The 15,527-nt window shown below is 32.7% G+C and overlaps 3 protein-coding genes across 7 annotated transcripts; 2 read left to right on the forward strand and 1 right to left on the reverse strand.

The window, feature by feature from the left end:
- Positions 1–368: 368 nt before the first annotated feature.
- On the reverse strand, positions 369–923 carry LOC111803552 (uncharacterized). Its single transcript, XM_023688020.2, has one exon. The coding sequence runs from the start codon at positions 864–866 to the stop codon at positions 558–560; it is 309 nt and encodes a 102-aa protein (XP_023543788.2). The 5' UTR covers positions 867–923; the 3' UTR covers positions 369–557.
- A 4,638-nt stretch (positions 924–5,561) lies between these two features.
- On the forward strand, positions 5,562–7,613 carry LOC111811550 (putative RING-H2 finger protein ATL21A). The gene is made up of 3 exons (XM_023698454.2): positions 5,562–6,147; positions 6,244–6,409; positions 7,016–7,613. Exons 1-3 carry the CDS (start codon positions 5,611–5,613, stop codon positions 7,507–7,509), a joined length of 1,197 nt encoding a protein of 398 aa, XP_023554222.2. The 5' UTR covers positions 5,562–5,610; the 3' UTR covers positions 7,510–7,613.
- A 207-nt stretch (positions 7,614–7,820) lies between these two features.
- Positions 7,821–14,413, forward strand: LOC111778362 (mitochondrial inner membrane protein OXA1). Of its 5 annotated transcripts, none has more exons than XM_087128596.1 (11): positions 7,821–7,981; positions 8,871–9,355; positions 9,462–9,552; positions 10,928–10,975; positions 11,152–11,210; positions 11,385–11,460; positions 11,560–11,691; positions 12,290–12,397; positions 13,315–13,369; positions 13,599–13,901; positions 14,217–14,413. In XM_087128596.1, exons 2-10 carry the CDS (start codon positions 8,880–8,882, stop codon positions 13,880–13,882), a joined length of 1,329 nt encoding a protein of 442 aa, XP_086984722.1. In that variant the 5' UTR covers positions 7,821–7,981; positions 8,871–8,879; the 3' UTR covers positions 13,883–13,901; positions 14,217–14,413. The 5 variants fall into 5 exon arrangements, with proteins under 5 accessions (XP_086984722.1, XP_023513934.2, XP_023513926.2 ...); XM_023658166.2 differs by having other exon boundaries at positions 14,228–14,413; XM_023658158.2 differs by lacking the exon at positions 14,217–14,413 and adding an exon at positions 14,025–14,153.
- Positions 14,414–15,527: the final 1,114 nt, after the last annotated feature.

Consider the following 15,527-nt stretch of genomic DNA (forward strand, 5'->3'; position numbering starts at 1 on the left):
GCAAGCCCGCTGACATCAAGAGTACCAATGTGACAAATGAGTTATTTTATGGGTCTAATTTTGAATATTTTTTTTAAAGCATTAAAAAAAAAAAAAAAAAAAACTATTTATTAGGCGTTGGCCTACTATATGCGTAATTAGGTCAGGGCGGTAGCAGAGGAGTTGCTTATTGATTTATTGTAAATAAACCATATTTATAGAAGAAGAAAAAAAAAAGAAATAGAACAATAATTATGGGATCAGCCAGCCTAATAAATCAAAATCTTCTTAAATTAAATATCCTAATTCAATCTCAAATTAAATAATTAAAAAAAATAATGGTTATCACTAATTAATTTTATTTATTATTAACTAATAAAAAGAAAATCAAAATCAAAATATAAAGACGAAAATTAATAATTTTTAATTACAAAATTAGGTCGTAAATATTGTCTTTATCATCCTTACGATCCACCATAAACAACAATATTTTTTAACTAATGGAGTCAAAAAAGAAAATTCTTACTACTCTACACTCAAATTTTTTACTATACGACAAATTAAAGTAAAGAAAATTGTTACGAAGAAAGTGGCTCCATCCGATCGGGAACTTCAGGAACTTCCATAATACTCTCCAAAGAAGGTCTCCACGAACCATCTTCATCTACTTTTCTTCTTCGTCTCTCGATCTCTCCCAACAATTCTTCTAACCCTTTCCCTCCTCGCTCCTGAACTTGCTCCATTAGCCATTGCAGCTCCTCTTTCGTCAACACTACCTTTATCCTCACTCTCCCTTTCCTTTCTTCTTTCTCCATCGTCGTCGTTGTCGTGGTCATCATCATCCCTCCTTCTCGCCGCCTCGACAAAACTTCAACGCAGTTTCCCATCGATCTTATCACGATGTTCTCCAGCAAGTTTTGGAGCTGAAAATTGAAATCGAGGTAAGAGAGAAGAGTAGGAGAGAAATGAAACGAGGGAATTTATAGGGTTTTTTTTTTTTATAATTAAATTAATTAATTTATTTTGTTCACGACGACTGATTCCCATTACTACGTGACGAGATACGTAGGCCCTCTTCTCCTCACATGTCCTCGATCCAAAAAAAAATGAATTAATTATTATTTAATACACGGCCCTACACGTGTCGGCTTGTTATGCATTATTATATATAAATAAATAAATGAATGAAGAAATAATTGAATATTTTTAATCATATAGTCATGTGATTACAAAACCTTGATTGATGTGCTTAAACCGCGGCGCGTTTAATGGAAAAGCATACTATAAAACAACTTCATATGAAAGTGATATATTGTTGGACATTATTTATTACCAATTTTATTTTTATTTCATAATAAAAATATATTTGGATATAAGTAGGTTTTTGTCGGTGTATTTACTTATACAGCCTCGAGTAGGGTTTGAATTTGACAATAATGCCCCCATGAGCCACCGCATTAATGGCATAAAGAAAGTAGAACCGCCTATCCTTTTGGTCCACTGAAAGGGACAATTATCTAAATATTGAAAAATATATATATATTTTTATTGTATTGTGCAAATAATTAAGGCACTCGCACTGTGGTCCAGGTGATTTGGACTCCATTTTATTTTATATTTTTGCTAATGATAAGGTCACTGTGACATAGTATTTACATCATTATGTGTCTTTCAGATAATCAGCTTCTTAATTAGTTAATGAAACTTACAATAATAATAATAATAAAAAATAAATAATTTTAGACCCTCCATTCTTACTTATTCTTAAAAATTAAAGGCAAAATTATTAAAAATATCTAAATAAAAAGTATTTATAAAATTTAGTAATACTTTTCCACCTTTAAAAAAATCTAAAAAGAAGTCAGTATTATATAAAATTATTAGCATTTTATTTTAAATATATATTTAAAATTTAAACAATTTCATTAATACGCTTGAATTATATATACCATCATCCAAAAGAATTAATGAATATTTTATAGGAAGAAATATTATTAAATTTATTAAAATAATTTACATCTTTTAATAGAACTTATATTTAAAACTAAAAAATATTAATTAAATTTTATTTGGAATAGAATATGATCGGGGTGAAATCTCTCCTAATTCCTACAAAAATAAATGAAAATTTTCATAAAAAATTAAAAAATTTAATACGAGACGAGACTAGGATGAGATTTCTCCATCACCGCTTCGCCCGTAAACATGTCTAAGTGAAATGAATCAAATAAAACCTAACCGAAAAAATCGACCATTTTCACCCCGACAGTCAACTAAAGTCAGGTAATATTATTATTATTATTATTGTAACGTAAATAGAAGTTTCAAAATTTATGGTGGATCAAACACATGGAAATAGCCAAATTTTGTGGCATTCTCATAGCCAGCTCTAATTATCAGAATGTTTGAAAAATATTAGAGTTCACACTTAGGGGTCAAATCCAATAGCTTTTCTCTAATTTTCTACTTAAAACTATGTACTAACTTTCTCAATATCTAACCTACCAATCTTTATTTCTCGAATAATCTCGTTACATTAAGGTTATTTAAATATTATTAAATGTCACGAACTTATACTTTTAATTATTAAATAAATTATTAAAATTTTAAAATTATATGTTTGGTCTTTCATATTTTAATTATTTCTAAAATTTCAATTTTATTTTTAATGAGCTATTAAATAGTAATATAAGCAAAGAGGTACCGTATGTTAATTATTATTAACTCTTTTCGTACAATTTAAATTTTATTTTAGTTAATAATTCGAAAATAAATTCAAACCTAAAGAGTGTAGCGCCCGTTCAACTGGGCTTAATGGGCTTACCAAGACCAATCAACCAACATCAAATTGGGCCGTAATCTCTCTACGGCCCAATTTTAAAATTAGCAGCATAATGGCATTTCCCCTAAAATTGTCATACATACCCTTTTATTTAGTGATTTTAAATATTACTCCACAATAAACATGTTTATTTCAAAATTGACCCCATAATTTTCTTTTTCAATATTTCAACGAGGGATGGCTTTGATAATGAAACGGTAAAAACGCGACACGTGTATTTTACTCATTTTAAATTATTACTAGATATATATTTTCATTAAAATAATTACAAATTTTGTTATGTGGTTCATAGTCAACTTAGTCATTTATTAACGGGACCATACTAATTAATTAATCGACACGTGTTTAGGTTCTTTTTTTTTTAATTTAAATAATTTTAAAGGTGGAAACCGAATATTCAACTTGAAGGTATAGAGAGCTTTACTAATTATGTTCAAATTGACATTACTTTACTTCATTTTTTAAAATGTCAAAAATAGTTTTTCAGTGTAATCAAAAATAAGAAAATAACGAATTAAAACAAGTTATTCGAAAAGAAATAGAGCCATATATACTAGACTTCAACGCAAGGAGGAAAAATGGCCAATTTGTAACGCTACAACCTCTACCAACTCCATCAAATCAACGCGTCAACCATAGCTTTCTACCAACTTTTATAACATTTAAAACCAATTATGGACGATTAATTTAGAACCGATCGAAACACTTCAACTTTCAACCTAGATTTTCAATTGTCATTTAACATCAATTTCACCTAAAAAAAAAAAAAAAAAAAAAAAAAAAAAAAAAAGTCAAAGTTTACTCATTATTTTAGACTTGGTATAGTCCATCATATTACAACCTCATAATCTATATTTTAATTATAATGTTTATCCTCAAATTAACCATTTTTTTTAAATGGATTAAAATAATTAGCACAATTAATTAATGAAGGATAATCATAGATTATTATAAATTAAATTAGGAGTATTTTGAAAGGACTCACAAATGGTTATTGGATTATAATGTAATTAAAACATAAATAACCATAATTAAAAAATAGAGCGTCTAGATGTGTACTTGGAAGAAGAGACTATTCCATTGTCTTGGTCAAATATTATAATAATAAAATAGAAACAAAATTGGAAAAATACCTAATTGTTTTTACTATTTTTTTTATATGGAAAAGAAAAATCAAAGTTTTTTTTTTATCTTTTTATTTTTTTTATCAACATTTTGAACGAAAATTCAATATAGAAGAAATTGCATTAGTAAATTTGAAATGAAATTTAATAAAATTAAAAAAAATTAAAGATGAAGATTGGTGAAATAAAGGAAGCTTCTTAAGTAACTTATTAATTATTAATTTTGATTAAGACATCCACCTGGTCTCTAATTTAATTTATTTTGGAGTTTGAAAATTTTGGTTAAAGAGTACTAAATTAATTATGATTAATTTTTATTTGTTTTAAAAATGATGTTTTTTTTTTTTCTTTTTGAGATATTTAAAAAATTGATGTTTCAATTGGAACTGCAACACATATTTCAACACGGCCTTGACATTGACTAGAACCCCACCGTAATTTTGACTTTCTTTGCTTACTATTGTTTTATTATTATTATTATTATTTTTTAATGTACATAATAAATTCAACATATTCATATTTTTTTTTAATTAAATAATTTAGAAAAGTAAATTTACAGGCATTTTATTATAGAAAAAAAAGAAGAAATAATTTAAACCCAATTATAATTTATTAATTTTTTTTAAATGGTGAAATAAAATGAATTGATATTAGTATTTAGTTAGTGGGAATTTCAAATAATTTTGATTTTTTGGCAATAAAATAAACCACCAAACTGATGTGGAATTGAATCATTTAATGTTTTTTTTTTTTTTTTTTTTTAAATTTTCGCGTGAAAGAGATTTGATTAGGTTGATTTGACCACTAGGTTTAAAAGTCAATTCATTAACCAACCTGCATTTTTGTTGATTAATACATTCAACTAATTTTAATTAAACAAAAAAATTAATTACTTTAAGCCTTGTTTGATAACTTCCAAACATGCCGGATTGCCGTGTCCACTCATTTAATCATTTTTTTAAAAATTATTTTTTTTCCTTAAAAAGTATTTATAATCAAACTGATTTTAATTTAAAAGATTTTACTGAATGTAAATTCATTCCAAAAAGAAAGGAGTAACTTTAATTTGAGGGTACTTCGGTAATTTAACACTTCTTATTATATAAAATAATCCAACTGTTCTTTTTTTTTTTTACATGAAGAATTTATTCATAGTAATTAATCTGCAATGGCTTTTGAATTGTTCTTTTTATAATTAATTTAACCAGATTATTGAAATTTTTTCTAGTTACCATTTTTAATTGTTTTTTTAAATAATTTTTTTTTCCTTCTAATCACTTAAAGACTAATTCAAAGATGTCCTTATTCAAATTGTTATATTAAAAAATATTATCTTAACAAAAGATGTCCCATAAAATATAAATTGAAATATTTACATGGAATTATATTACTTGCTATACATATATTTTAAATTTATTTTTTCAATCATAAAAATAAAAATAAAAATACAATTTATTATTTAGAATGCGCCTTATAATTTGAGGCACTCGAAATATTTATAATAAGCAATTAGACGAGGAGTGTGAAATTACAAATATCCCCAATTAATTAATAATTAATTAAATCACTAAATATATATACTTTGAGATTCAATAAACAGCCAGCCGAGAACCAGAGTCTCATGCTCCATCGGATCTTCTTCTACTTCCTGAACGGAGCTCTCAAATGGCTGCCGCAAACTTCTCCGTCGCAGTCGCCATCACCGTCCTTTTAGCTGTTTTCTTCTTTAACCGAGTCGAATCGCAGTTTCTCTGCAAGCAATCCTCCTGCCGTGGAGATTTCTCGGTGGCTGTTCGATTCCCGTTCCGACTGAAGAACACGCAGGATTTTCGTTGTGGATTCAAGCCGGATTTTGACCTGTACTGCAACAATCGGAGGCAGACGATTTTGAATCTCCCGGACGCCGGCGACGTCGTGGTGTTGTTCATCGATTACAAATCTCAGAATTTGTGGATCAACGATCCGGATCAATGCTTTCCGAGACGACTCCTAATCGACTCTTTCGATCTAAAAACCTCGCCGTTCACTTCCTACTACCGATCCGAACCCTACACCGTCCTCAATTGTTCGTATCCCGTTGAAACGCTGCCGTTTGATCGCGTACGGAAGATCAAATGTATGAGCGGCGGAAACTACTCTGTTATCACCGTGCCGAACAGAGACCTAGATATGGTTAACGCTTTCCTGCCGTCGCAGTGTAACGTAAGAACAGATACAGTGCACGATTGAATCGAAACCTCGTCGTGTTTGGATCTGATTTGAAATCGGCGTTTGATTTTTCGTGTTTGTGATTATTAGGTTATTGCGACAAGGAAGCTTCCATCGACAAGGATGGAACTCGAAGACGGAATGGTAGTGAAGTGGAGCAATCCGAACTGCGGAAATTGCGAGGCGCGCGGTGGAGATTGTGGATTCAAAAGCAATTCGAGTGCTGAAATCCAGTGTTTCAATCTTCCGAAGAGCGGTACGTAAATTTTTGTTGTTCTGTGTTTTCTCTCCGTCTTTTTCGATTTTTTTGTGTCCGGCGGGAATATTTGTGAAATCGAGAGAGATATTCGAGAGTTTCCGGCCATCGGAAGTGGCGTCAACGGCGGAGAGACGAATCGGAAACTGCAGTCAACCTGGAAGAAGTCAACCAAAAAGAGTGCGAAAAGGCCAGTGGTTCATAAGATGAAGAAATTTGTGACCACTGTCCACCTCCACAGGCTTCAACGGATTTTTTAAAAACATTAACAAACCAAATTACAATAATTATAGCAGTTTTTGTTGAAAATAAAAATTTATGGTGTTTTCTTTTCATAATTTCTTAAATATAAATTATGTTTTTTCTTAAGCAAATAAGTCTTTTTTTTTATTTTTTTTATATATATATATTTTAAATATAATCCAATTTAGTTATTTAATTAACGGTTTATTATATTGAAAATTAACAAGGACTAATATATATTGTTCGAGGTTTGACTGAATCAAGTAAGAATAAAAAAAAAATATATATATATATTTATTCAGTCTTACACACGAAAGAATAATATTATTTAAGAACTCTGTTTGACCAATTATTATATTCCAGGGATTCCAAGGGGTGCGAAATACGGGTTGATCATCGGCGTGGGGATCCCGGGCCTCCTTTTTATAATTGGGCTGGGCTGTTATGTCTGCGGCAAATTCAAGGCCTTCACTCGGCCCAATCGTCCAACAACAAACCTCTCCCTCTCAATGGGCCACCAACCCACTTCCGCCGTAGCAGGCCTCGACAAGCCGACCATCGAATCCTTCCCCAAGACACAATTGGGCGAGAGCCGACGACTGCCAAAGCCCAACGACACCACCTGCGCAATTTGCCTGTCGGAGTATCAGCCGAAGGAAACCATCAGAACCATACCAGACTGTCGTCACTTTTTCCATTCTAATTGCATCGATGAGTGGCTTAAATTAAATGCCACGTGTCCAGTATGCCGGAACTCGCCCGAGGATTCCTCCGCTGCCTCTACCCCTTCTCGGACGGTGTCCATGTCGGTGTCCATGTCACCAAGATCGGTGGCATCGTTGCCACGTCATGACTAATGAAGTTTTAAGTATGGTTGTTCAATTGTTTTGCATTTTGTGTATATGTAGATCAACTTTCATGCTTTCAATCCTAGCATAATTTTGATGTGTGGTTGAATTTCTCTTTGAATTTTGTTATTTAAGAAACAAAAAAATGTTTCGTAATCTATTTACAAAAATGGGTATTATAGTATGAAAATTTATAGAATTAAAATTTAAAAGCCTATAATTTTTCTAAAATGATCTAAAATGAACATAGTTTGAATTTGTTTCATGTATTTTTTTTTTCGTTGTATTCAAAAATTAATTTAAAAATAAATAAATAAAGGTTTGATTGAAAACGAAAATCGAACTCACCGTTTTAAGCTTTCTAAACCCAAAACCCCTCGTTTCCGTCTCGTCGTACGCGCCACGCTTCGATTCCAGCTGTTCTTCTGGCTTCCTCCCTTCTCCGCTTCCGTCCTCGCATCGCCGGCGAGCTCACAGGCAGGTACTTATTTTTGTTTTCTTTTTCCATTTTCTGTTCCCAATCTTCTTAACCACCACCTCATTTGACTACTTATCGTCTTCGATGAGTGTTTCAAACTTCCAAGCAGATTTACCTAATTCGAATCGCTGCACACGTTGTTTTTCCTTTCACTGTTTACTTTCTTTCTATTCTTTGGCTGAAGCATCATCCAAAGAAACAAACTAATCAATCGTTGAAGCGAGCAATCTGAAAAAATTATTCAATTGCTTGACTGCACTCTTGATAGTGGATTTTAATTTGTCTTGTAACAAAGTTTCAATCAGGAGGAGGTAATAATATGTCAGGTGCGCTTACATTGGTTCCCTTCCTGGCAGACAGACTCGAGTTTTCTTTAATGCGTTGTTGAGAGTTTGAGATATTGATTTCAAACTCTCATCTATAAGTTTGACAGTGTTTGAATTCGCTTGAGAAATGGACGAGCGGTAATTAAGAAGAGAATCAAACTATTTTATTTGGGGTATTGCTATAAACATGCAGTTTTGAGGAGAGTTTATTCAGTTAGCTCGAAGTGCCGGAAAAAGGAGGAAGGTTGGGGAGTGAGCGGCTGAAGTTAATGGATGAAATTTGGAAGGACAAAAGAGTTCGGTCAATGCACAGTTTGGATGAAAAGAAAATAAATTCATAGAGCATTCCAGTCTGCTCCCATTAATTTGAGATAAAATATGGAGTATTCCTTTTAATTCGAATTCAGTTTAAAAAGAACGTAATGTAAAAACAAAATTAATTATGCATTCAGGGTTAAATAAGAATAAGTCTTAAGATCAAAATATTTTTCTTGATTTTCAATTTAATTGTTTCATTGTTCATTCTAGAATTATTTTCTTATATGACTACTTGTTGCTGTTGCTAGACGGTATCAATGGCTTACAGACGCAGCCTTTGCACAAGAGCAAATATTATAGCTCGGCAGTGTCATCCATCGATTAGTATTTTTGGTCATACTGATGACCGTAAAAATCAGCATGTGGATGGGGATTCGATTTCCCAGGAAAAAATCAATAATTTCCTGCAGAGGAGATCATTTGGAACTAGCTTTAATGTATCATCCAGGTCTAATTTATTTCCTCATGGTAGAAGATATCCAAACACTCTCCTCCCGTCAAGTGCTGGTTCCTTTTTCTGCCGCTACATGTCAAGTACTATTGGTGAAGGGTCTGAAAAGATTGAATTCATGAGTGATGTTGCAGAAGTTCTTACAGATACAACAGTTCAATCGGCAGTATCTCAGGCTGCTGTAGCTAATGAAGTAGCCATTGCTGCTGCTGATTCTTTTCTTCCTGTCAAGGGTTTGCAGTACTTTATAGATGGTATTCATTCTTTTACTGGATTAAATTGGTGAGGACCCCCATTTTTTCACACTTGGATTTCTGTATCATATATTATGTCGGGAACTTTTTATAATGAACAGTTTGTTGATGATCTAACATTTTGAATTCATTAGGTGGGCGTGCATTGTATTAACAACCCTGCTGATTCGTGGTGCAACATTCCCACTTTTGATAAATCAACTCAAATCTACTGCAAAGCTTACTGTATGTCAATTTTTTATGTACTTTATTTTTCAAATTTATTTTTCGCAGTTTTTGGGACATCCCTTTGTGGGGCTTGTCTTTGCATGCACTGTATTCTTTTATTTTTTTATTTTTTTATTTTTTCAGTGAAACTGTGGTTTCTTTCAAATAGGAAGGGAAAAAAAAAAGTTTCAACTTCTAGATGTAAATTCTACCACTTGTGCACTCATTCATAATTCGTTTTTCCTTTGGGTTACTGTAGTATCATCATTGGATTATTTTTGAGCTTTCCACCCAGTGTCTTGGCCCTGAACCTTAGCAATATTTAATCCAGCTCATGGTCCTCATTCTCAACCAAGGAGCAATCTTTTAATGGTTAATTGGTATTGCCTTTCCTCAAATTCTGGTCTGTTGTTAGTAATATTTTTCTTGAGGTTCTATCTCTCTCGAAGACATATTCATCCTTAAACACCAAGGGGTATCTTGGTGGTAAGGACTTTGAGGATGCTTCGTGATAGCTTCCAAGGTCGTGGGTTGTACCCTCCAGTTGAAAACTTGATAATTTAAAATCTTTGTTGTCCTTGTTTCTGCGTGGAGGTATGGGAGTGAGTGAAACCTTCCCAAGGATTAGGGGGACTGCCCTGAGCATAATCGCTTGGAGTGAAGCCTCTGAATAAGTTGTCCAAAAAAGAAGGGGGTAAAAAAGATGAGCATCCACTTTGCTGATCTTTTATACCGCCACTTTGGTTTGAGCGAGAAAGGAGTTAACATGGCTGCAAATTGGATGCAGACCAAGTACTATCTGTTCATTTATCTCATTGAACTAACATGATGAATTTAGTATTTTTTATATTTTCAATATTTTCTGCATCCTTGTTTACATTTAATTCTATTGATTATCTGATCGAAGGGAAAACATGCTCGTGGATTCGTTCTTATAATCTAGTCCCACATTCGTTTTCCAGCTGCGTAGATAAATTTACTAGCTAGGTATTAAATCCAATATACCTTAACTTTGCACAACTAGATACGTGGGAAAGCTATTTGCTCATGCCACAGGCTGAAGAATGGAGAGCTTCCACCACTTATAGGGTTCGCCCTCTTGTTTTGGCATGAGCTATCACCTTCTGTGCTAGCATTAATTTTGTGGCATTTATATTATGCGTTTTTAATCTTCAAGCTCATCTTCGTTCTGGCTTTTGTTGTGCTATCTCTATGTCAGTAATAAATAAAAAGGAGTCAGTGCACCAGTCATGATTGTTTTGCATCTTTTATCATGTTACCGGTTTTAATGTGATGCTTATCTCTTGATATTTTACTATTGTGTAATATTCACAACTAACTGGGTATTGGTGTCTTTGATAAAAAATTTAATCAAGTCTCATTTCTTGTGTAGTTGTTAAGGCCTCACTTGGAGGAAGTTAAGAATGAGATGCAAGAAAAGGTATTATGTCCGGTTCTTGTATTTATATTCTACCAGTATCATCTATTGGTTCATTTATCACATCAAAAGTTTTCTTTAATGTAAAGGCAATTGTATTTCATGCATAACTCTGGCCACTCTTCGAAGAATATAATACAGTTACATGGTTTTCCCCCCATTGTTTTTCTTTTCCTCAGGGTATGGATCCCAGGGCTGTTGCTGAAGGTCAACAAAAAATGAAAAAACTTTTTCATGAGTAGGCTTTCCTTTTCATATTGTTATTCTCCTCATGATATGTGATTGAAGGCGATTACTTTTAGCTAGCAACCTTTCTTGAGAAAATCAGCGTGCTTTTGGTTCTGTTTTACCACTCTGGATTTTTCGAAGTACTTTTTGTGATTACTTTAGTTTCATGACTTTGACCTTGCAGGTTTGGTGTGAGCCCATTTACCCCATTGAAAGGGCTTTTTATTCAGGGTCCCGTTTTCATCAGTTTTTTTCTTGCGGTAATGTATTGCTTTACTTATAAATGACAAATGATAAAGCATTTAGGTCCTATATTGCTTATTACTCTTACTTTTCTCAATTACAATTTTCTTTGGCAGATAACTAACATGGCAGAAAAAGTGCCTTCATTTAAAAACGGTGGAGCATACTGGTTTGTTGATCTTACGACTCCGGATACAATGTATATTTTTCCAGTTTTAACAGCACTCACATTCTGGATCACCGTGGAGGTAAACATCCGTACATTTGTATTTGTCTACTTTCTCAAACCAGCAGTCATGGCTCACTATTGATTTAGTTTGCATGGTTCCCTTCAATATGTTCAATATTAGTTTGTAATTATTAGCTAGGTCTTATCCTTTTAGATTGGAGTCATTTCCTCTAGTTTTATGAGCTCTTTTTTTTTTTTGTTAGGCTGTAGTTTTTTTTGTCCTCGTACATTCTTTCATTTTCTAAAAAAATAAAAGCTTGGTTTCTTTTATATGTAAAAAAGTAGCATAACTGTTGGACCTGCTAAATCTCCATGGAGTAAACCTAGGTAAAATGTACCGACCCTTTGTGTGATAGGCGTATGTAGTGCAGTGATCACCGATCATCATTTAACCAGCCCTAATTGGCTGAAGTTGATATAAAGTGCTTCCCTAATCACTTAGTTATAGCCATTTAAGGTTTATTTTTCTTCAATCTTCATCTACATCCACGTCTAGTAAATAAATTTCATTTCACTTGACCGGATTTATAATATTTATTTTCCATTTTTTTTAAATACTATTTTTGTAGTTATTACAGAATTAGTCTCAAACATTCTGATTTTGTTCTTTTTCTCAGTTCAATATGCAAGAAGGTATGGAAGGAAATCCTATGGCTGGTACAATGAAAAATGTGATGAGGGGTCTTGCTATTGCTACGGTCCCCTTGACCTCAAGTTTTCCAAAGGTATTTGCTATTTATTTGCTTGCATTCCACATGCATTTTACAGGAAAATTGCTTTTGTTTGCTTGCTTCTGGGTTGAATGCAAGCCTGTGAAATCAATCAGTGCTTGCCTTATGTTGGCTCTCAACCTAAGAAGCATGGACATGGGATATGAATATGGACTCGAAAATACACACGATATGCCATTTAACAAACTAGGACACGTACATGTCGGTGATACCTTCTTTTAGGATATATGTGAATTTAGACGGAAAAAATAACTTTAAACTGTGAAGAAGCCAATAATGAAGAGGATGAACGGCAGCGAAGGCAGCGAACAACGCTGGCAGCAGGCAGTTGCAAAGAAGGCTGGCGTGGGTATTGTCGGCGAGTTGGGTGTGGGTGGCTTCTTTGCGTTTGACTTCAAAAGGAGGAGAGAGATGAAAACTTGCTAGGCTGTTGGGGTTTAATTTTTTACAATCTAGTATTTATTGTTTTTTTTTTTTTCAGAACAAAATTTAACTTCTTTGTGCCTTTAGGATTACATTATTTGGGCCCAAGAAAAGGTCCAGTCTCAAAGTAAACAGACTGGACCATTGTTTTTGGTTAAAAGTTTTCATGTGGGCATTTTCTGTAAGATCCGATTTTTGATGCCTAGAATCACAGGTCGCCACATAGACTCAAAGCTAAATATTTGTGCTTCATAGCTTTTAGTTACTGCTTTTAGTGTTTGCACTTTGATATAACTTATGTGTTACATTGTATCAAGTCATTTAATGTTGGAACATATACATGATTGCGCTTGGGAATTTATTTTTCAAGATCCTTTTCCTTATAAACTATAATAATGCGTGAAACTTGGATTGTGGTATTTGATGGAACATAGCTTTTTGACGATACCTCAGCTTTACTCGGGTCACTTATTCTGTTATTGTTGCAGGCAATATTCTGTTACTGGGTTACATCTAACCTATTCTCACTTGCCTATGGAGCAGGTGAGTCCTTCGAGCCTCTAATGGTCACCATTTATCTTTTACTGTTGTCCTCTTATCAATTGACTTCTGTAATTTTATCTTTTAAAGCATCCATGTGCTGTTTCTTTGTCTTCATTTTCGAGTATATGATTTTGATCACAGTAGTTCGATAAACATAATGCATTTCAGAAGTTCCCTGTTCACCTTCTTCTCTGACAAGTCTGAAAATGACATGTTTGATAATTCTCAGTTCTCAAAGTTCCTGGGGTTAAGAAGGCCTTGGGTGTTCCAGAAATACCAGTGGCGGATAAGAATACCGCCCCACAACCTGCCTTCTCATTTCTTACAGCTATGAAACAAGCAACAGCAGCACCCAAAGAACCTACCACCACCTCACTAACTGCTGAACCATCACGGTCACCATCGCCATTGCAAGACCGAAAAGTTTCATCATCGTCAGTTATCAGCCAGAGGCTTAGAAGTTTGGAAAAAGAAGTGAAGGGAAGGAAAAAGATGAAGAACAAGAAAAAGTGAATGGCTATATTTATTTCAGGTATTGGGACATCAATTACATTTATTTGTCTGTGCTGCTTGGTAGACTGTAGTATTAATGGCTAGTCAGTTGAGTTAGTGATAACCGATAATTTTCCTCCTAATGATAGTTTTAATACCCCAGGAAGAGACAGAGAGAGCCCAGCCAAACGAAAATAAATTCTTTGCTTGTGGAGTTTCTACAAGTTCAATCTAATTTTTTTTTGGATTTTTCACAAAGAATCCAATAAATGTTAGTATGTTTTTGTTGTCAGATATTTAAATTGCCTGTCATGAAGTAATTGCTTGTTGTTCTTGGGGTTTGAATGGAATGTAGTTTTTCAATAGGCCAGAAGATAAGATCCATGTGTTCAAGAATGCTGTAAGCTTTCAAGTCTAAGCTTGAAGACAAAAGATGTATTGCATATATGTATGTATGTATACATATGGCAGCACAATTTGTTGTGTCCAATTATTGAGGTTGGATTCAAGTCTTTTCAAAGAAATTGAAAGCAGGAAGTTGGTTATGGTTAATCTCAAAGCCCTAATGTTGAAGTCTCATCCAAGTTGAATGAAAGCTACAAGGCTTAATCACTGCCATTGAAGAGGCTCACCAACCAACCACCCAACTAACAACGATTACCAGAATTCAATGAAAATACTCTCAATTTCTTGTGGGTTAATCATGTTCATATTTGATATCATAACCATGATCTAAGATATGGTTGAAACTTTTTGTTCTTAGTTTCGTTCATAAAGACACCGTTGATAGCTGTTTGGTCGTTAGTTTTTGAAAATTATGTTCGGTTTCTTTCCCTTTCTTTGCAATGAGTTTCTTTATTTTTTTCGCAAAACATTTGAATTCTTAGTCCAATTCTAAAAACAATAATAAATCTTCATTATTCATTTTCAAATTTGGGTTTAATTTATTTGGGCAAAAAAAATTATATGTAAAAAGTACAAAACATTTAAATTTAAGCTTAAAATTGGTATATTTATTTAAATTTAGGATACAATTGGAAGAAATTAAAAAGTTTGGTATTATCTATAAAATTAGTTAGGGTAGAGTTAATAATATGATATACAATTTATTATAACTTTGACGACTGCACACATCCACATGTTTTGTCAATAATATAAATTAAATAGAAATAAATTAAAGTTATGTAATGTAGACTTAAAAAAAAAAAAAAAAACTATGGACTAAATAAATAACACATACAAAATTTGACAACCAAATTTATAATATATGCTTTTAATTTAATAAGTTGGATATAATACATTCATTAATAGATTAAAAAATCAATCCAAGCACAACATGAAGTTCTGGATCAGAATCACACTCTTATAGAAGTAGGACATCAATTGTGCAACAATTGTTATAACGTGGCAAACAAATTAACTATGTAAAAATTGAATTTATGATTGAGTCTCGAGAGAAAATATTTGAAAACAAATTGAGAAAGCAACACTACACGATAGCAACAACCATTACTTTGATAGTATATAATTCAGATAATACATTTTTGAGTTATTTTAACACTAAAGTGTATATATGATTTTGATGACTTTACACACTTTCGCATTAACATAACTAGAATAATAAAAACTCAACGAATATGAAATCAAGTAAAAAGAGTTTGAAACT

The sequence above is a fragment of the Cucurbita pepo genome, chromosome 1 (genome assembly GCF_057944985.1).
Source record: "Cucurbita pepo subsp. pepo isolate OVF chromosome 1, ASM5794498v1, whole genome shotgun sequence".
Taxonomy (NCBI): domain Eukaryota; kingdom Viridiplantae; phylum Streptophyta; class Magnoliopsida; order Cucurbitales; family Cucurbitaceae; genus Cucurbita; species Cucurbita pepo.

What these genes read in the sequence shown, in the direction of transcription:
- LOC111803552 (XM_023688020.2), bottom strand. Translation starts at nt 866, where the DNA reads ATGGGAAACTGCGTTGAAGTTTTGTCGAGGCGGCGAGAAGGAGGGATG.
- LOC111811550 (XM_023698454.2), top strand. Translation starts at nt 5,611, where the DNA reads ATGGCTGCCGCAAACTTCTCCGTCGCAGTCGCCATCACCGTCCTTTTA. An exon ending in TCCTGCCGTCGCAGTGTAAC is followed by an intron (nt 6,148 to 6,243) that starts GTAAGAACAGAT and finishes TGTGATTATTAG; the next exon opens with GTTATTGCGACAAGGAAGCT. An exon ending in TTTCAATCTTCCGAAGAGCG is followed by an intron (nt 6,410 to 7,015) that starts GTACGTAAATTT and finishes ATTATATTCCAG; the next exon opens with GGATTCCAAGGGGTGCGAAA.
- LOC111778362 (XM_087128596.1), top strand. Translation starts at nt 8,880, where the DNA reads ATGGCTTACAGACGCAGCCTTTGCACAAGAGCAAATATTATAGCTCGG. An exon ending in AATCTACTGCAAAGCTTACT is followed by an intron (nt 9,553 to 10,927) that starts GTATGTCAATTT and finishes TTTCTTGTGTAG; the next exon opens with TTGTTAAGGCCTCACTTGGA. An exon ending in ATGAAAAAACTTTTTCATGA is followed by an intron (nt 11,211 to 11,384) that starts GTAGGCTTTCCT and finishes TTGACCTTGCAG; the next exon opens with GTTTGGTGTGAGCCCATTTA.